Source organism: Eleutherodactylus coqui, chromosome 5, assembly GCF_035609145.1.
Source record: "Eleutherodactylus coqui strain aEleCoq1 chromosome 5, aEleCoq1.hap1, whole genome shotgun sequence".
Lineage (NCBI taxonomy): Eukaryota > Metazoa > Chordata > Amphibia > Anura > Eleutherodactylidae > Eleutherodactylus > Eleutherodactylus coqui.
This window is the reverse complement of record NC_089841.1, coordinates 242,433,906-242,453,401: the sequence shown is the minus strand read 5'-3', so window position 1 is coordinate 242,453,401 and position 19,496 is coordinate 242,433,906. Positions and strand designations below refer to the sequence as shown.

The window sequence follows — 19,496 nt, the reverse complement described above, 5'->3', positions numbered from 1 at the left end:
AGGGCCGGGCTCTGCGGCACACACATGTAACGTGTACAGGGCCGGGCTCTGCGGCACACACATGTAACGTGTACAGGGCCGGGCTCTACGGCACACACATGTAACACGTACAGTGCCGGGCTCTGCAGCACACACATGTAAAAAATACAGGGCCGGGCTCTGCGGCACACACGTGTAACACGTAGAGTGCGGGGCTCAGCAGCACACACATGTAACGCGTACAGAGCGGGGCTCAGCGGCACACACATGTAACGTGTACAGGGCCGGGCTCTGCGGCACACGCATGTAACGCGTACAGGGCCGGGCTCTGCGGCACACACATGTAACGTGTACAGGGCCGGGCTCTGCGGCACACACATGTAACGTGTACAGGGCCGGGCTCTGCGGCACACACATGTAACGTGTACAGGGCCGGGCTCAGCGGCACACGCATGTAACGCGTACAGGGTCGGGCTCTGTGGCACACACATGTAACGCGTACAGGACCGGGCTCTGCGGCACACGCATGTAACACGTACAGGGCCGGGCTCTGCGGCACACACATGTAACGTGTACAGGGCCGGGCTCTGTGGCACACACATGTAACGTGCACAGGGCCGGGCTCTGTGGCACACACATGTAACGTGTACAGGGCCGGGCTCTGCGGCACACGCATGTAACGTGTACAGGGCCGGGCTCTGCGGCACACACATGTAACGTGTACAGGGCCGGGCTCTGCGGCACACGCATGTAACGCGTACAGGGCCGGGCTCTGCATAGAAGACAACACTAACATTCTAGTATGAAGCGAACATCCTTATCGCGTGATTAAAAGAACGTGGTCACATGATCACTGACTAAAAGACTCCTCCCACACACGTGACTACTCACGTGACATGACATCATCCCAGGTCCTGTAGCCTGTGTGTGCTGGCAGCATGGCGGTGGCGGTGCAGGATGCGGTGGGGCAGGTTGTGTTACCGGGGGATGTGCTCCGTCTCCCGGCTGTGGCAGCCGACGCCCCGCTGTCCCTCACCACGACCTCCTCCCCGCGGACGCGAGTGCTGTGCGGCCCCGGGCTGATGCGGCAGGCGGAGGACCTGCAGGTGACCAAGTGCGGACTACTGCGGCACCGGGAGCCGGCGCTCTACTGGGTGGACTCCCACCAGAAGCGGGTAAGGGCGGCATCACTTGTCCTGGACTCACCCGCCGAGTGTGGGCATGTGATGGGGGCTCAGAACCGGGCGCCGGTAACCGCAGCGTGGCTGAGCGCTGATCCCGGTGATTTAGCCGTTTGGCTGCTGCTGTCTATGCGGGTTTGGAGACGGACAGGGCGCGCTCCCGTTATGGGATGTTAGTTACCATGGCAACCTTGTGGCACGGTCAGCCCTAGCCGGAGGCGGCCTTCACACCTGCGAGAAAACCGCGGGATTCGGTATCGAGGGAAACCGCAGAGCTAGAAAATCCGTGCGTCATTTCATTCCCATCCGCATGTTGTGACATCGCTGCGTTTCCGGCCTCTGTTCTTTCCTTTTTTTCACGGCACCCGTTTCCCTACGGAGCCTCCGTTTTTAATAAAAAATTTTTTTCTTGCGACGATATTGCGATCCCCGGTGTTGATGGAGCTGGTACTGTCAGTAAGGAACATGATGGATGACAACCGCGCCAAGTAACCCGCACCGCGTATTATCTGAGCCATCACGTCCCCTTGTGGGACAGAAACGTGGGTAAACATAATTAAAAATGTTCACGTGTAACCCCCCCCCCCAGGTGTGTGTGTGTCTGTGTTTCCTTTTTCAGCTACGGCTTATTTTCAGGGAAGGGCTTATATTTCCAGCCTCCCCTGAAAATCCTGGCATTGTGGTATTGCTGCCAGAAGACGCAGCGACGCCGCCCGGACCAGCGATGTGATATCTCTGTGGTTTTTCTCGCGGCGGTGCCGTGTCGCCCGGACCAGCGATGCGATATCTCTGTGGTTTTCTCGCGGCGGTGCCGTGTCGCCCGGACCAGCGATGCGATATCTCTGTGGTTTTCTTGCGGCGGTGCCGTGTCGCCCGGACCAGCGATGTGATATCTCTGTGGTTTTTCTCGCGGCGGTGCCGTGTCGCCCGGACCAGCGATGCGATATCTCTGTGGTTTTCTCGCGGCGGTGCCGTGTCGCCCGGACCAGCGATGCGATATCTCTGTGGTTTTCTCGCGGCGGTGCCGTGTCGCCCGGACCAGCGATGCGATATCTCTGTGGTTTTCTCGCGGCGGTGCCGTGTCGCCCGGACCAGCGATGTGATATCTCTGTGGTTTTTCTCGCGGCGGTGCCGTGTCGCCCGGACCAGCGATGCGATATCTCTGTGGTTTTCTTGCGGCGGTGCCGTGTCGCCCGGACCAGCGATGTGATATCTCTGTGGTTTTTCTCGCGGCGGTGCCGTGTCGCCCGGACCAGCGATGCGATATCTCTGTGGTTTTCTCGCGGCGGTGCCGTGTCGCCCGGACCGGCGGTGCCGTGTCGCCCGGACCGGCGGTGCCGTGTCGCCCGGACCGGCGGTGCCGTGTCGCCCGGACCGGCGGTGCCGTGTCGCCCGGACCGGCGGTGCCGTGTCGCCCGGACCGGCGGTGCCGTGTCGCCCGGACCGGCGGTGCCGTGTCGCCCGGACCGGCGGTGCCGTGTCGCCCGGACCGGCGGTGCCGTGTCGCCCGGACCAGCGATGCGATATCTCTGGTTTTCTCGCGGCGGTGCCGTGTCACCCGGACCAGCGATGTGATATCTCTGTGGTTTTTCTCGCGGCGGTGCCGTGTCGCCCGGACCAGCGATGCGATATCTCTGTGGTTTTTCTCGCGGCGGTGCCGTGTCGCCCGGACCAGCGATGCGATATCTCTGTGGTTTTTCTCGCGGCGGTGCCGTGTCGCCCGGACCAGCGATGCGATATCTCTGTGGTTTTCTCGCGGCGGTGCCGTGTCGCCCGGACCAGCGATGCGATATCTCTGTGGTTTTCTCACGGCGGTGCCGTGTCGCCCGGACCGGCGGTGCCGTGTCGCCCGGACCGGCGGTGCCGTGTCGCCCGGACCGGCGGTGCCGTGTCGCCCGGACCGGCGGTGCCGTGTCGCCCGGACCGGCGGTGCCGTGTCGCCCGGACCGGCGGTGCCGTGTCGCCCGGACCGGCGGTGCCGTGTCGCCCGGACCGGCGGTGCCGTGTCGCCCGGACCGGCGGTGCCGTGTCGCCCGGACCGGCGGTGCCGTGTCGCCCGGACCGGCGGTGCCGTGTCGCCCGGACCGGCGGTGCCGTGTCGCCCGGACCGGCGGTGCCGTGTCGCCCGGACCGGCGGTGCCGTGTCGCCCGGACCGGCGGTGCCGTGTCGCCCGGACCGGCGGTGCCGTGTCGCCCGGACCGGCGGTGCCGTGTCGCCCGGACCGGCGGTGCCGTGTCGCCCGGACCGGCGGTGCCGTGTCGCCCGGACCGGCGGTGCCGTGTCGCCCGGACCGGCGGTGCCGTGTCGCCCGGACCGGCGGTGCCGTGTCGCCCGGACCGGCGGTGCCGTGTCGCCCGGACCGGCGGTGCCGTGTCGCCCGGACCGGCGGTGCCGTGTCGCCCGGACCGGCGGTGCCGTGTCGCCCGGACCGGCGGTGCCGTGTCGCCCGGACCGGCGGTGCCGTGTCGCCCGGACCGGCGGTGCCGTGTCGCCCGGACCGGCGGTGCCGTGTCGCCCGGACCGGCGGTGCCGTGTCGCCCGGACCGGCGGTGCCGTGTCGCCCGGACCGGCGGTGCCGTGTCGCCCGGACCGGCGGTGCCGTGTCGCCCGGACCGGCGGTGCCGTGTCGCCCGGACCGGCGGTGCCGTGTCGCCCGGACCGGCGGTGCCGTGTCGCCCGGACCGGCGGTGCCGTGTCGCCCGGACCGGCGGTGCCGTGTCGCCCGGACCGGCGGTGCCGTGTCGCCCGGACCGGCGGTGCCGTGTCGCCCGGACCGGCGGTGCCGTGTCGCCCGGACCGGCGGTGCCGTGTCGCCCGGACCGGCGGTGCCGTGTCGCCCGGACCGGCGGTGCCGTGTCGCCCGGACCGGCGGTGCCGTGTCGCCCGGACCGGCGGTGCCGTGTCGCCCGGACCGGCGGTGCCGTGTCGCCCGGACCGGCGGTGCCGTGTCGCCCGGACCGGCGGTGCCGTGTCGCCCGGACCGGCGGTGCCGTGTCGCCCGGACCGGCGGTGCCGTGTCGCCCGGACCGGCGGTGCCGTGTCGCCCGGACCGGCGGTGCCGTGTCGCCCGGACCGGCGGTGCCGTGTCGCCCGGACCGGCGGTGCCGTGTCGCCCGGACCGGCGGTGCCGTGTCGCCCGGACCGGCGGTGCCGTGTCGCCCGGACCGGCGGTGCCGTGTCGCCCGGACCGGCGGTGCCGTGTCGCCCGGACCGGCGGTGCCATATCTCTGGTTTTCTCGCGGCGGTGCCGTGTCGCCCGGACCGGCGATGCGATATCTCTGTGGTTTTCTCGCGGCGGTGCCGTGTCGCCCGGACCGGCGATGCGATATCTCTGTGGTTTTCTCGCGGCGGTGCCGTGTCGCCCGGACCGGCGATGCGATATCTCTGTGGTTTTCTCGCGGCGGTGCCGTGTCGCCCGGACCGGCGATGCGATATCTCTGTGGTTTTTCTCGCGGCGGTGCCGTGTCGCCCGGACCGGCGATGCGATATCTCTGGTTTTCTCGCGGCGGTGCCGTGTCGCCCGGACCGGCGATGCGATATCTCTCTGGTTTTTCTCGCGGCGGTGCCGTGTCGCCCGGACCGGCGATGCGATATCTCTGTTTTTTTTTTATCGCGGCGGTGCCGTGTCGCACGGACCAGCGATGCGATATCTCTGTGGTTTTCTCGCGGCGGTGCCGTGTCGCCCGGACCAGCGATGCGATATCTCTGGTTTTCTCGCGGCGGTGCCGTGTCGCCCGGACCAGCGATGCGATATCTCTCTGGTTTTTCTCGCGGCGGTGCCGTGTCGCCCGGACCAGCGATGCGATATCTCTGTTTTTTTTTTATCGCGGCGGTGCCGTGTCGCACGGACCAGCGATGCGATATCTCTGTGGTTTTCTCGCAGCAGTGCCGTGTCGCCCGGACCAGCGATGCGATATCTCTGGTTTTCTCGCGGCGGGGCCTTGTCGCCCGGACCAGTGATGTGATCTCTCTGTGGTTTTCTCGCGGCGGTGCCGTGTCGCACGGACCAGCGATGCGATATCTCTGTGGTTTTTCTCGCGGCGGTGCCGTGTCGCCCGGACCAGCGATGCGATATCTCTGGTTTTCTCGCGGCGGTGCCGTGTCGCCCGGACCAGCGATGCGATATATCTGGTTTTCTCGCGGCGGTGCCGTGTCGCCCGGACCAGCGATGCGATATCTCTGTGGTTTTCTCGCGGCGGTGCCGTGTCGCCTGGACCAGCGATGCGATATCTCTGTGGTTTTCTCGCGGCGGTGCCGTGTCGCCCGGACCAGCGATGCGATATCTCTGTGGTTTTCTCGCGGCGGTGCCGTGTCGCCCGGACCGGCGGTGCCGTGTCGCCCGGACCAGCGATGCGATATCTCTGGTTTTCTCGCGGCGGTGCCGTGTCGCCCGGACCAGCGATGCGATATCTCTGTGGTTTTCTCGCGGCGGTGCCGTGTCGCCCGGACCAGCGATGCGATATCTCTGGTTTTCTCGCGGCGGTGCCGTGTCGCCCGGACCAGCGATGCGATATCTCTGTGGTTTTCTCGCGGCGGTGCCGTGTCGCCCGGACCAGCGATGCGATAGCTCTGTGGTTTTCTCGCGGCGGTGCCGTGTCGCCCGGACCAGCGATGCGATATCTCTGGTTTTCTCGCGGCGGTGCCGTGTCGCCCGGACCAGCGATGTGATATCTCTGTGGTTTTTCTCGCGGCGGTGCCGTGTCGCCCGGACCAGCGATGCGATATCTCTGTGGTTTTTCTCGCGGCGGTGCCGTGTCGCCCGGACCAGCAATGTGATATCTCTGCGTTTTTATTCTCGCGGCGGTGCTGTGTCGCCCGGACCAGTGATGTGATATCTGTGGTTTTCTCGCAGCAGTGCCGTGTCGCCCAGACCAGCGATGCGATATCTCTGGTTTTCTCGCGACGGTGCCGTGTCGCCCGGACCAGCGATGTGATATCTCTGTGGTTTTCTTGTGTCGGTGCCGTGTTGCCCGGACCAGCGATGCTATATTTCTCTGGTTTTTCTCGCAGCGGTGCCGTGTCGCCCGGACCAGCGATGCGATATCTCTGCGGTTTTTCTCGCGGCGGTGCCGTGTCGCCCGGACCAGCGATGCGATATCTCTGGTTTTCTCGCGGCGGTGCCGTGTCGCCCGGACCAGCGATGCGATATCTCTGGTTTTCTCGCGGCGGTGCCGTGTCGCCCGGACCAGCGATGCGATATCTCTGGTTTTCTCGCGGCGGTGCCGTGTCGCACGGACCAGCGATGCAATATCTCTGCGTTTTTTTTCTCGCGGCGGTGCTGTGTCGCCCGGACCAGTGATGTGATATCTGTGGTTTTCTCGCAGCAGTGCCGTGTCGCCCAGACCAGCGATGCGATATCTCTGGTTTTCTCGCGACGGTGCCGTGTCGCCCGGACCAGCGATGTGATATCTCTGTGGTTTTCTTGCGGCGGTGCCGTGTCGCCCGGACCAGCTATGCGATATCTCTGCGTTTTTTCTCGCGGCGGTGCCGTGTCGCCCGGACCAGCGATGCGATATCTCTGCGTTTTTTCTCGCGGCGGTGCCGTGTCGCCCGGACCAGCGATGCGATATCTCTGTGGTTTTTCTCACGGCGGTGCCGTGTCGCCCGGACCAGCGATGCGATATCTCTGTGGTTTTCTCGCGGCGGTGCCGTGTCGCACAAGCCAGCGATGCGATATCTCTGTGGTTTTCTCGCGGCGGTGCCGTGTCGCCCGGACCAGCGATGCGATATCTCTGCGTTTTTTCTCGCGGCGGTGCCGTGTCGCCCGGACCAGCGATGCGATATCTCTGTGGTTTTCTCGCGGCGGTGCCGTGTCGCACAAGCCAGCGATGCGATATCTCTGTGGTTTTCTCGCGGCGGTGCCGTGTCGCCCGGACCAGCGATGCGATATCTCTATGGTTTTCTCGCGGCGGTGCCGTGTCGCACAAGCCAGCGATGCGATATCTCTGTGGTTTTCTCGCGGCGGTGCCGTGTCGCCCGGACCAGCGATGTGATATCTCTGTGGTTTTCTCGCGGCGGTGCCGTGTCGCCCGGACCAGCGATGTGATATCTCTGTGGTTTACTCGCGGCGGTGCCGTGTCGCCCGTACCAGCGATGCTATATCTCTCTGGTTTTTCTCGCGGCGGGGCCGTGTTGCACGGACCAGCGATGCGATCTCCGTGTTTTTTTTTTCTCGCGGCGATGCCGTCTCACACGTACCAGCGATGCGATATCTCTGTGGTTTTTCTTGCGGCGGTGCCGTGTCGCCCGGACCAGCGATGCGATATCCCTGTGGTTTTTCTCGCGGCGGTGCCGTGTCGCCCGGACCAGCGATGTGATATCTCTGTGGTTTTCTTGTGTCGGTGCCGTGTTGCCCGGACCAGCGATGCTATATCTCTCTGGTTTTTCTCGCAGCGGTGCCGTGTCGCCCGGACCAGCGATGCGATATCTCTGGTTTTCTCGCGGCAGTGCCGTGTCGCCCAGACCAGCGATGCGATATCTCTGGTTTTCTCGCGACGGTGCCGTGTCGCCCGGACCAGCGATGCGATATCTCTGCGTTTTTTTTCTCGCGGCGGTGCTGTGTCGCCCAGACCAGTGATGTGATATCTCTGTGGTTTTCTCGTGGCGGTGCCGTGTCGCCCGGACCAGCGATGTGATATCTCTCTGGTTTTCTCGCGGCGGTGCCGTGTCGCCCGGACCAGCGATGCGATTTCTCTGGGTTTTTTTTCTCGCGGCGGTGCCGTGTCGCCCGGACCAGCGATGTGATATCTCTGTGGTTTTCTCGCGGCGGTGCCGTGTCGCCCGGACCAGCGATGTGATATCTCTGTGGTTTTCTCGCGGCGGTGCCGTGTCGCACGGACCAGCGATGCGATATCTCTCTGGTTTTCTCGCGGCGGTGCCGTGTCGCCCGGACCAGCAATGCAATATCTCTGGGTTTTTTTTCTCGCGGCGGTGCCGTGTCGCCCGGACCAGCGATGTGATATCTCTGTGGTTTTCTCGCGGCGGTGCCGTGTCGCCTGGACCAGCGATGCGATATCTCTGTGGTTTTCTCACGGCGGTGCCGTGTCGCCCGGACCAGCGATGCGATATCTCTGTGGTTTTCTCACGGCGGTGCCGTGTCGCCCGGACCAGCGATGCGATATCTCTGTGGTTTTCTCACGGCGGTGCCGTGTCGCCCGGACCAGCGATGCGATATCTCTGTGGTTTTCTTGTGGCGGTGCCGTGTCACCCGGACCAGCGATGCGATATCTCTGTGGTTTTCTCACGGCGGTGCCGTGTCGCCCTGACCAGCGATGCGATATCTCTGTGGTTTTCTCACGGCGGTGCCGTGTCGCCCGGACCAGCGATGCGATATCTCTGTGGTTTTCTCACGGCGGTGCCGTGTCGCCCGGACCAGCGATGCGATATCTCTGTGGTTTTCTCACGGCGGTGCCGTGTCGCCCGGACCAGCGATGCGATATCTCTGTGGTTTTCTTGCGGCGGTGCCGTGTCACACGTACCAGCGATGCGATATCTCTGTGGTTTTCTCGTGGCGGTGCCGTGTCGCCCGGACCAGCGATGCGATATCTCTGCGGTTTTCTCGTGGCGGGGCCGTGTCGCCCATGTGATCGAGGCCTAAAAGTTTGAACTGTGGAAGTTCCTCGTTCTTTATCCTGAATGGTAAAGGCCGTCCGGAAAATAAAAACGCAACTCAGAATCGCACAACTCTGGGCGCTCCGTCTCCAAGTAAAAACTTTAAAAAACGGTCAAAAAGTTGTACCAACAGGAACTGCGGGAAATCTAACAAAAAACGAGCCCCACACAGCCGGGCGGATGGAGAAATGTAAAAAAGTTATGGCTGGCATAAAAAAAAAATTGTTAAAGTGTTATTTTTTAATAGTACCTTTTTTAAAATATTTTTTCCCACTTAAAGTTTTTCGGGCCATTAAATGGCACCACTGAAATCTACAACGGCAGAGCGTGACGGCGCCGGAGAGGAGGGAAGGCTGAACAAAGGGGCGGCCCTCACGGGGTTAAACATATCGCGCACACTGCGGGGGAAATCAGGATGCTAAACTTGTGGTGCGTAGAGCGCAGGGTGGGGGTTATTAACCCTTTACTATCTGAGGGGTAAAATCTGTTACACGGAACCCTTTGAGGGGCTCTGTTGACTCCGCCCATGGGGGTGGGGCTTGTCCTGCTCAGACTCCCGCCACAGGTGAAGATCTAGTAATGTCTGTCTCCTACAGTATGTTCCGGTGAAGGGCGACCATGTTATCGGGATCGTCACCATGAAGTCCGGGGATATCTTCAAGCTGGACGTCGCCGGTAGCGACCAAGCGTCACTATCGTTTTTGGCGTTTGAAGGTGCAACTAAGAAGAACCGACCCAACGTGAGGGTGAGTCTACACCGCGGCCGGCGCTCTGACTACACGCCTTATAACCGCTTAGTCCTGGTCCTGACCACCTTCTATAGCACCCCCACCCACCCCGTGGAATTACACAACATTTCTGCACTATGCACGAGGCTTTTTTTGCGCCCGTATCGGCGTACGTAATTGTACTTTTCCCCTCGTCATCCTGACAGCATACACATGGAGGATGTCCACTGGACCCCTGTTGGGACAGGAAGCGGAAAAACATACAAAAGGCACCTCCCGCCACCAGCTCACCAGTGTCTTCCTGTCCCTACAGGACAGTCCAAGCGGAAGCCTCCAGGGGTATGCTGGAGGCAAGAAGAAAGAAGAAAATTCCTATGCAGCCTGTCCGCCCGTGGGGGGACGACTCTCTGGTCGGGCTGGCAGAGCTTGCGCGGGTGAGACCCTACGTGGGGACCCTCACCCGCAGGATCCAAAACCAGCACCACGTTCCCTGCGGGGAACCCTTCCCTAGCGCGCTGCCCAGTGGGGTTGTCGCACTGGGAAGATACAGCCCGTACCTGCAGGGCTTGGAAGCCTCCTCCGGATCAGGCACCCGCTCTGGACGTCGGCCCGGGACCCTGGCTTCCAGCGATCCTCTGTCGGCGTGAGCAGGTATGCCAGCGAGGGGGGGGGGGGGGGGGTCGAGCGGTTGCGCTCGATCCGACGTCCCCGGCCATCTATGCGCCCTCCTCAGAGCCGACGCAGAGTGTATCCCCCGGGTCCGGCGCGGCGGCATGACGTCAGCACGGCCGCGTCACGGGGGGGGCGGGGCCTCAGGGAAAAAAGGCGCCAAATTTGAAAATCCAAAAAAAAAAAAAAAAAAAAGAAAAGGAGAAAGCAGGATTCCCCACATGTCTTCGGTCTGCACCTAAGTAAAGATGTCGGCCAGAGAGGACACGGAGAGCAACCCGCTGGTGAGTAAACCTCTGGGGGCTCACACCAGGGGTAACGAAGGGTCAGGTGCTGGAAAACCCCCCCCCTTTTTTTTTCTGCTGTCTCCGTCTCTTAGGACAGAGAAGCACAAAAGAGCAGAGAGGCCAAGAAGCGCGTGCGCAAGTGCCCAGTCTGCCTGCGGCGACTGGACGAGGGACACACCAAACCCTTATGCGCAGCCTGCACAGAGAAGGTGGTCCGGGAGGAAGGCCCCTCGGGCATATCAGACATCCGAGCTATGATCCGCGAGGAGATCGAGGCCTCTCTCTCGTCTCTTTCCGTTCCGCCCCCCACGAAAAGGGTAAGGCGGTCACGGATAGAAGAATCAGACTCGGAGGAAGGGTTCTTAGAGGATTCCCCCTCAGAATCCATACCGCCCATGGAAGAAACGAGGAAGTACTTCTTCGCATCGGCGGATCTGGGGCAGCTACTAACAGCGGTCCGTCACACCATGCAGGTGGAGGAACAGGCACCACAGCAGCCATCCCTCCAGGATACCCTGTTCCGGGGACTCATACCTCAGCCCAAACCATCATTCCCGGTCAACGATATCCTAAAACAGCTCATCTTGACCGAGTGGAAACAGGCAGAACGCAAGTTTTTCCTGTCTAAGGAGTTTAGAGAGCGTATGGTCTTCACCCCGGAAGACATTGAATTCTTGGACACCGTCCCGAAGGTGGATTTGGCGGTCGCCAGGGTCTCGAAGAAGGCTGCCCTCCCCTTTGAGGACATCTCCCAGTTGCGGGACCCACTGGATTCACGAGTGGATGCGGCAATGAAGAAGGCCTGGGAGTCGGCGGCCCTCACCATGAAGACCAACATTACGGCCACGTCGGTAGCGAGATCCATGACGGTCTGGCTAGACCAACTCCAGGCCCTGGTCTCGCAAAGGGGTTCGAGGGAAGATATCGCCAACTGCCTTCCCCTCCTCCAACAGGCCACCGGCTTCCTGGCGGACGCCTCGATGGAGTCAGTAAGGTTCGGGGCCCGGTCGGCGGCACTTTCGAACACAGCCAGGAGGGCCGTCTGGGTAAAAGCCTGGACAGGGGACAATGCCTCCAAGAACAGGCTTTGCTCTTTGCCCTTCCAGGGACATCGCATCTTCGGACCTTCCCTGGATACACTCCTGGAGAAGGCCTCAGACAAAAGTCAGGGGCTACCAGCAGACAGACCCGTCAAGCGGCCTTCCTCCTCCTACCCTCCTCCCTTTGTCCCCCCGAGAACATACAGGGGGAAGGGGAAAACCGGACGCTGGTCTTACCCCAAAGGCGGAAAGGGTGAGAATCCGCCCATCGGGATCCGGCAGGTGGGGGGCAGACTTAGGGGGTTCGCCAATAGATGGAGCGAAATAACCTCCAATCCCTGGGCCCTTCGCCTGGTCTCAGAGGGCTACACAATTGAGCTTTCCGCCCCCCCTCCCCGGAGGTTCGTGGTTACCCCCTGCCAGTCACCCGCGTCGGCCCGGGCCCTCCAGTCGGGGGTACGGGACCTGCTATCCCCGGGGGGCCATTATCCCAGTTCCCGTAGAGGAACGGTTCAAAGGCTGCTACTCCCCCTTGTTTCTTATTAAGAAGCCTAACGGGGCCTACAGAGTTATAATCAACCTGAAATACCTGAATAAATCTATAACATACCGAAGATTTAAAATGGAATCAGTAAGATCAGCGATCCCCCTAATCACACCAGATAGCGTCATGGCCACGGTGGACTTAAAAGACGCCTATTATCATATTCCTATACACTCAGACTCCCAACAGCTTCTTCGATTCGCCCTGATGATGGAAGGGTCAGTCTCACATTACCAATTCGCATGCCTGCCGTTCGGGATTTCCTCCGCACCTCGGGTATTCTCCAAGCTAGTATTGGAGATGGTAGCAGCACTAAGGACGGACAAAGTACTAATTGTCCCATACCTCGACGATTTCCTGCTTATAGCAGGATCACCCTCGGAACTCCAGCACCGGGTCAACCTCACCCTCCGCCTGTTCGAGTCGCTAGGTTGGATCATTAACTTCGACAAATCCAATCTTCAGCCCGAACAAAGCAAAAAGTTCCTAGGGGTTATCCTGGACTCACACCACCAGTGCTCCTCCCTCCCGCTAGAAAAGCAAAAAACGATCCAAGACGAAAGCCGGGCACTTTCGTTAGCCTCCCAGGTTTCCCTTAGGAGAGGCATGAGGGTCCTCGGTCTCATGACAGCCTGTATTGGAGTAGTCCCGTGGGCCCAGTTACATGGTAGAACTCTCCAGGACTTTATCCTGAGCAACTGGGACAAATCTCCAGCTTCCCTGGATCAGGAAGTCACCCTCACTCACAAAGTAAGGTCCTCCTTGGGGTGGTGGACGTCTATCTCCAACCTCGCCAGGTCCACAAGTTGGGACCCGGCATCCCCAGTATCCATCTTCACTGACGCGAGCGCAACTGGCTGGGGGGCCCACTTAGGCTGTCGCTATGTCCAGGGGGTCTGGAACCAGAAAGAGGCCACTCAATCCTCCAATTACAAGGAGCTTTGCGCGGTCTGGAGGGCCATCCGTGACCTCGAGACAGAGATCGGGGGTAGACCCATTAAAATATTCTCGGATAACATAACAACTGTGTCCCTCATTCGCCACCAGGGATCCACGCGGAACCCCCGACTACAAGACCTGGCGGCGAAAGTGCTCGGGTGGATAGAGCAGCGGATGCCTTCCGTTTCAGCGTTCCACGTAAGGGGCCCAGAGAACACCATGGCAGACTACCTCAGCCGCAGGAGAATAGACCCTGGGGAGTGGGCACTACATCCAGAGGCATTCCAACTGATTACAGAAAGATGGGGGACTCCAAAGGTGGATTTGTTTGCCTCTCGGGAGAACAACAAGTGTCCCCGGTTCTTTTCCAGGGGGGCAGACGGGGGCTCCCTGGGAATAGACGCACTATCCCAAGCATGGGAATGGGACCTGACATACGCCTTCCCACCTATTCCCCTGATCCCTCGGGTTCTAAAGAAGATCCAGGGGTCCCCGGGCTCCGTTATCCTGGTAGCCCCATTCTGGCCCAAGAGACCTTGGTTCCCGCTCCTGGCCGCTCTATCAACACAGGAGCCCCTACATCTGCCGTGGAGAGACGACCTCCTACAACAGGGTCCCCTGATTTGCCCAAAAACCCGACAGTTCAGACTAGCGGCCTGGAAGCTGTGCGGGTAAAATATCTGAACCAGGGCCTATCAGGGAGGGTGACCACCACCTTATGTGAGAGTCTCAAAGAGTCCACCAGGAACATATACACCAGGGTGTGGGACACCTTCTCTAAGTGGTTGGGGCACAGTATTCACGACCTCCAACAACCAGACATTAATAAGATTCTAGAGTTCCTTCAGGATGGACTGGACATGGGCCTAAAACCTGGTACCCTTAAGGTCCAGGTGGCCGCCCTAGGAGCCTTCTTTGACTTCCCGTTAGCCGACCATAGGCTAGTCAAAAAATACCTTAAAGGAGCAGTTAGACTTCACCCCTTTATAAGAAGAACCATGCCCCCATGGGACCTGAATCTTGTTTTACAGGCCCTTTGCGCACATCCCTTCGAGCCCCTGGAAGAACTCTCAGTTAAGACCCTCTCATATAAGGTTGCCTTCCTAGTGGCCATTACATCCGCCAGGCGGATCGGGGAAATCCAAGCTCTCTCTATAAAAACCCCATATATGACCATCTTCCCGGACAAGATAGAGTTTAGACCCGACCCCTTCTTTCAACCGAAAGTCCTTACGGACTTTCACAGAGAGCAAAAAATAGTACTTCCCTCCTTCTGCCAGGAACCCCGGAACACTACGGAACAGAGGTTCCATAACCTAGACGTGAGACGAGCAGTTCTGAAGTACTTAGAGGTCTCACATACCTTTAGGAAATCTAATAACCTCTTCATTCAATTTCAGGGTCCACGCAGAGGAGGGGCCGCTACTAAGGACTCCCTAGCGCGGTGGGTCAGGAGGGCCGTAGAAGAGGCATACAGATCCCAAGGGATCCCACTCCCGGGCGAAGTTAGAGCCCATTCTACTAGGGCGGTCGCCTGTTCCTGGGCGGAGAGAGCCCAGGCGACAACCGACCAGATTTGCAGAGCCGCCACATGGTCAAGCACCCATACTTTTGTAAAACACTACCGTCTGGACGTGGGGGCCAGCCGGGACACTGCCTTTGGGCGGAAAGTTCTGCAAGCAGTGGTCCCTCCCTAAAGCCTGTGATTGTTGGTATTCCTCCATGTGTATGCTGTCAGGATGACGAGGGGAAGACAGGAATTAGGTTTACCTGTTAATTCCTTTTCTGGAGTCATCCTGACAGCATAGGGGCTTTTCCCTCCCCTTCAGTTATCCTTCTCTACGTGAAGTAACGTATTGTACTATAAGTTTCGTTATTAAAAATGAGTGATTAAGCAAAGCCGGGTCACTGTAGTTATTTGGTACACACTGGTGAGCTGGTGGCGGGAGGTGCCTTTTGTATGTTTTTCCGCTTCCTGTCCCAACAGGGGTCCAGTGGACATCCTCCATGTGTATGCTGTCAGGATGACTCCAGAAAAGGAATTAACAGGTAAACCTAATTCCTGTCTTTCTGCCCGTAGGGCACGGTCATCCGAACGGGACGCAGATGCACTGATTGTAAATGGCCACTTGGTCCCAGATGTGGTGTCCAGCGGGATTCCGCAGTGTTGCACGCACCTCATCGAGCGCCAGCATAAGCTGACAAATGGAATGATAATGCTGTACTGTCAGTGTTGTGCCCCCTACAGTCTGGGGATGTCACTAGCAGACAAGGGAGAGCTAATAACCGCTGGCCTACTTCTTCTGCTACGTCTCCAGACTTAACAAAGACTCCACAATGCGTCCCCCCCCCCCCCCCCCCCTTCATATCCCATCCTGCCCTTTAACTCCATGGAGAAGTGGTATTTACTAAGATCCAGGACGGATGGAAGGTCCCCTGTAGATGTTTTTAGCGAACGTCTTATTTAATGTGTTTCTTGTATTGCAGGTCGGAGATCTCGTCTACGGACAGTTCATCGTGGCCAATAAAGACATGGAGCCCGAGTTGGCGTGTATAGATGGCTCCGGGAAAGCCAACGGGATGGGAGTCTTTGGACAGGACGGCTTTATGTTTAAAGTTTCCTTGGGACTTGTGAGAAAGTAAGTGACCCTCCACTTGTCTACAGAGCCTTGGGGTAATACACTAGAGCAGGGGTGTCAAAGTCCTTTACACTGAGGGCCACATCAGGCTTCTGGTGACCTTTAAAGGGCCGGTTGGAAGACAGTATAGTAACACAGGCGTATTTGCGTACATAATAGGCAGCGAATAGAAGCCATTGATCTCATTCAGTTCATTCACATGATGTATATTGTCACACAGCAGGACCTATTTTGTTGCGTTCTACGCACCACGATAGCCCATTGAAGTGATTGGGCTGCGCAAATAGATGGTGAATGTGCAGGAAACCTGTGTATTCACTGCATATTTGCGCACCATCTCAGTGGGCCCATCTGCGTTCTTTTTTGCATGCCCAAATATGCAGGCATAAGCGATTTTCTATTGCGCAAATATGTAGCGTATTTGTGCGACCGAAATACAATTACACCCGTGTGAACGAGCCCCAACAGTGGCCCCAGTAGTAGTAGTAGTAGCGACCCCTATAATGGTCGCAGTAGTAAGAGCGACCCCACAGTAGTAGTAACCCCATAGCAATATTACCCCCCCCCCCCACCAGCAGCAATATTACCCCCCCCCCCCCCCAGCGGCAGCGCTATTAAACCCCCCCTCCACCGGCAGCGATATTACCCCCCCCCCCCCCTCCACCGGCAGCGATATTAAACCCCCCCCCCCCCCCTCCACCGGCGGCGATATTAACCCCCCCCCCCCCCTCCACCGGCGGCGATATTACCCCCCCCCCCTCCACCGGCAGCGATATTAACCCCCCCCCCCCCCCCCCCCCCACCGGCAGCGATATTAACCCCCCCACCGGCAGCGATATTAACCCCCCCACCGGCAGCGATATTAACCGCCCCACCGGCAGCGATATTAACCCCCCCACCGGCAGCGATATTGACCCCCCCCCCCCCCCCCAGCGGCAGCGATATTAAACCCCCCCTCCACCGGCAGCGATATTAACCCCCCCCCCCCCCCCCCCCAGCGATATTAAACACCCCCCCCCCCCCCCCCGGCAGCGATATTAAACCCCCCCCCCCCCACCGGCAGCGATATTAACCCCCCCCCCCCCCCCCCCACCGGCAGCGATATTAACCCCCCCCCCCCACCGGCAGTGATATTAACACCCCCCCCCCCACCGGCAGTGATATTAACCCCCCCCCCCCCCACCGGCAGCGATATTAACCCCCCCCCCCCCCCCCCACCGGCAGCGATATTAACCCCCCCCCCCACCGGCAGCGATATTAAACACCCCCCCCCCCTCCACCGGCGGCGATATTAACCCCCCCCCCCCTCCACCGGCGGCGATATTACCCCCCCCCCCCCCCCTCCACCGATATTAACCCCCCCCCCCCCCCCCGATATTAACCCCCCCCCCTCTCCACCGGCAGCGATATTAACCCCCCCCCCCCAGCGGCAGCGATATTAACCCCCCTCCCCCCCCAGCGGCAGCGATATTAACCCCCCCCCCCCCCCCCCCTTCCCCAACGGCAGCGATATTACCACCACCAGCAGCGATATTACCCCACCCCACCACCACCAGCAGCTTGGGAGAGGTCTAGTAGTGAGGGATCGTCCTGTTGACTTTCTGTGGTGGCCTTTGTTTTAACAACAAGAATAATGTTGAATGCTGTAAAAAGTGGTGGAAACACTGATGGAATGCCAAAGGACAGTTCCCATTAATACAAACTACTAGTAATTATTAGGAAATCAGTATCAGTGTTTCTGGTAGCACAATGCGCTACACACAGCTCTACTACATGGTACATCCATTATGATCCCCACCCATTACACACACAGCTCTACTACATGGTACATCATGCTGATTTCTAGACATCACCAGCTCAGCAGACTCCTGGATACAGTGATCAGCCCCTGGTCATGTGATCCATGACTCCACGCACACAGGTGATCACATGATGGTGATGTCATCACAGGTCCTGGTAGTAGCGGCTGTCGGTTTATCCAATATACAGTACTTTCTACCAAACTGCACAATGGCTCTTCCCACAGCAGTGACGTCACCGCAGGTCCTTTAGCCCACCGGATCTCTGTGGTGATGGTAGGTCAGTGTGTTCTGTCAGGACCGCTGAGTTATCTGACATAATAGCGGTTTAGTTGTATTCTTATTTTGTTCTCCTCTTCTAAGAGCCCTAACTGTGTTGTTCTTCTGTCGGTCAGGCTCTGTGTTTTATATATGCTGTAGGACCTGCAATGATGTCACCAGTGGGGGAGCATGAGAAACGCTCACTGTCAAGTGTTTGTTAGTAGTTTGATCCCGTACTCACCAGGTAGATGTCCAGTGCAGCCACTGCTGTCCAGGAAGTTCCTGCATCATTCATATGACTGCTGAGATCTGTGATTGGCTGCACCGGACAAGTGGGACATTCATTACTGCATAGTTTGTGCCATTTCTTGCCCATATTTCTTTTTCTTTGAAAGTTTCTGTAAACCCCTTAAAACCACAGAAATTCTGGCGTTCCTTCTCCTTACTCCCACATCTGCAGCACAAGTCTTGCAGTGTTGACTACAGATAGTCCCCTACTTGTGAATGTTCGACTTTCAAACTTCACTAGATATGAACAAACCTGTCTAAGTATGATGTAATGCTATAGCATTACATCCTACTCTTCAGTGATCGGACAGGAAATCTATCAAGCCATGTCATAGGCATGATGGGCACACTGTATAGGCAGTCTTGGGGCCCTGGCAACTCACGATCTCATCACAGAAGGCTGTATGGGGGAACCTTGAAGTCTGATGCCGGCTGATTCTTACAGCCGACTCCGATGAGCAGCGCAACTTATCGGAGCTGTTGCGTGCGATTGTCAGCTGTAAGAATCAGCTGGCACCCAACATCGTATACAGCGGGATCCATCTGCCATCTCCTTCCATACAAGCATTTGTTTGGACATTCCTGAAACTGAACCTGTTCGGAAGTAGGGGCTTTCTGTATTAGCAGCCTTGCTTTGCACCTACTAAAGGTCATGGCAGCAAGAATCTGGCTGCACTACTTGAATTTTAGTGTTGTCTATTCTAAGACTTTATATTTTAGCTGGCCCTCGGATCTATTCTAAATGAAGTCAATATAGTTGTCTGTATCGTAAGTTCAAAAATGTACTCCTTAATACTCGTCTGAAGCTGGCTTCACTTTGTCCTGATTTAATTAGCAATTTTTTTAAACGAAACATAAGTTAATGTACATTATACTACATGAATATCTGCATAGTGTGATATATAATGTATGCATAATTGTATATTTTACTACTCAGAAGTGAGCTCCAACGGCGGAGCTCTCTTCTGCATCGTGTTAGAAATGGGTTGGTCCTCCCTTGACAGCAGAGCTATGCTGGGAACTCTCAATGTCAGATGAGGTCCAACAGTGGCTCAAAGGGTTAATGGGACTTGATCCTGTAGGTAAATGGGAAGATATATTTGCTCCTAGAACTTAATCTGTGGTTACTAACAATCTACTGCTTTCATTTCAGGCTTTTGACCCCTCAGAATGACATCATCCAGGAACTCATGAATGTCTTCCCACTGGAGTTGGTTATTGGCATGAATGGCAGAATATGGGTGAAGGCCAGAACCATCCAACAGACTCTGATAGTAGCCAATATCCTGGAAGCCTGTGAATATTTAACGACTGCCCAGAGGAAGCAGGTCTTTGCGAAGTTCTCAGATAATGTGTAATTGGGGCGCAAATGCCGTTTCTAGGTTCTCATTTAAATATTAATGTCCTTTTTAATAAAGTACTATTTTTGCTACAAGTGTACTGTACAACGGGCGGACCTGCTGTCTGTCATGGTGGCAGCGTGTGCTTGAAGTTAATTTTAAAAAAAAATCCAGACAACCCCTTTTAATC

The 19,496-nt window shown here is 58.4% G+C and overlaps 1 protein-coding gene across 1 annotated transcript; it reads left to right on the top strand.

Annotated features, from left to right (window-relative positions):
- The first annotated feature begins 887 nt into the window (after positions 1–887).
- On the top strand, positions 888–19,401 carry EXOSC3 (exosome component 3). The gene is made up of 4 exons (XM_066602017.1): positions 888–1,154; positions 9,369–9,518; positions 15,467–15,618; positions 19,120–19,401. The coding sequence occupies exons 1-4, from the start codon at positions 918–920 to the stop codon at positions 19,322–19,324; spliced, it is 744 nt and encodes a 247-aa protein (XP_066458114.1). The 5' UTR covers positions 888–917; the 3' UTR covers positions 19,325–19,401.
- The last annotated feature ends 95 nt before the right edge of the window (positions 19,402–19,496 follow it).

Coding starts and splice junctions, on each gene's coding strand:
- EXOSC3 (XM_066602017.1), top strand. CDS start 918: ATGGCGGTGGCGGTGCAGGATGCGGTGGGGCAGGTTGTGTTACCGGGG. Junction 1,155..9,368: donor TGGACTCCCACCAGAAGCGG/GTAAGGGCGGCA, acceptor TGTCTCCTACAG/TATGTTCCGGTGAAGGGCGA. Junction 15,619..19,119: donor TCCTTGGGACTTGTGAGAAA/GTAAGTGACCCT, acceptor CTTTCATTTCAG/GCTTTTGACCCCTCAGAATG.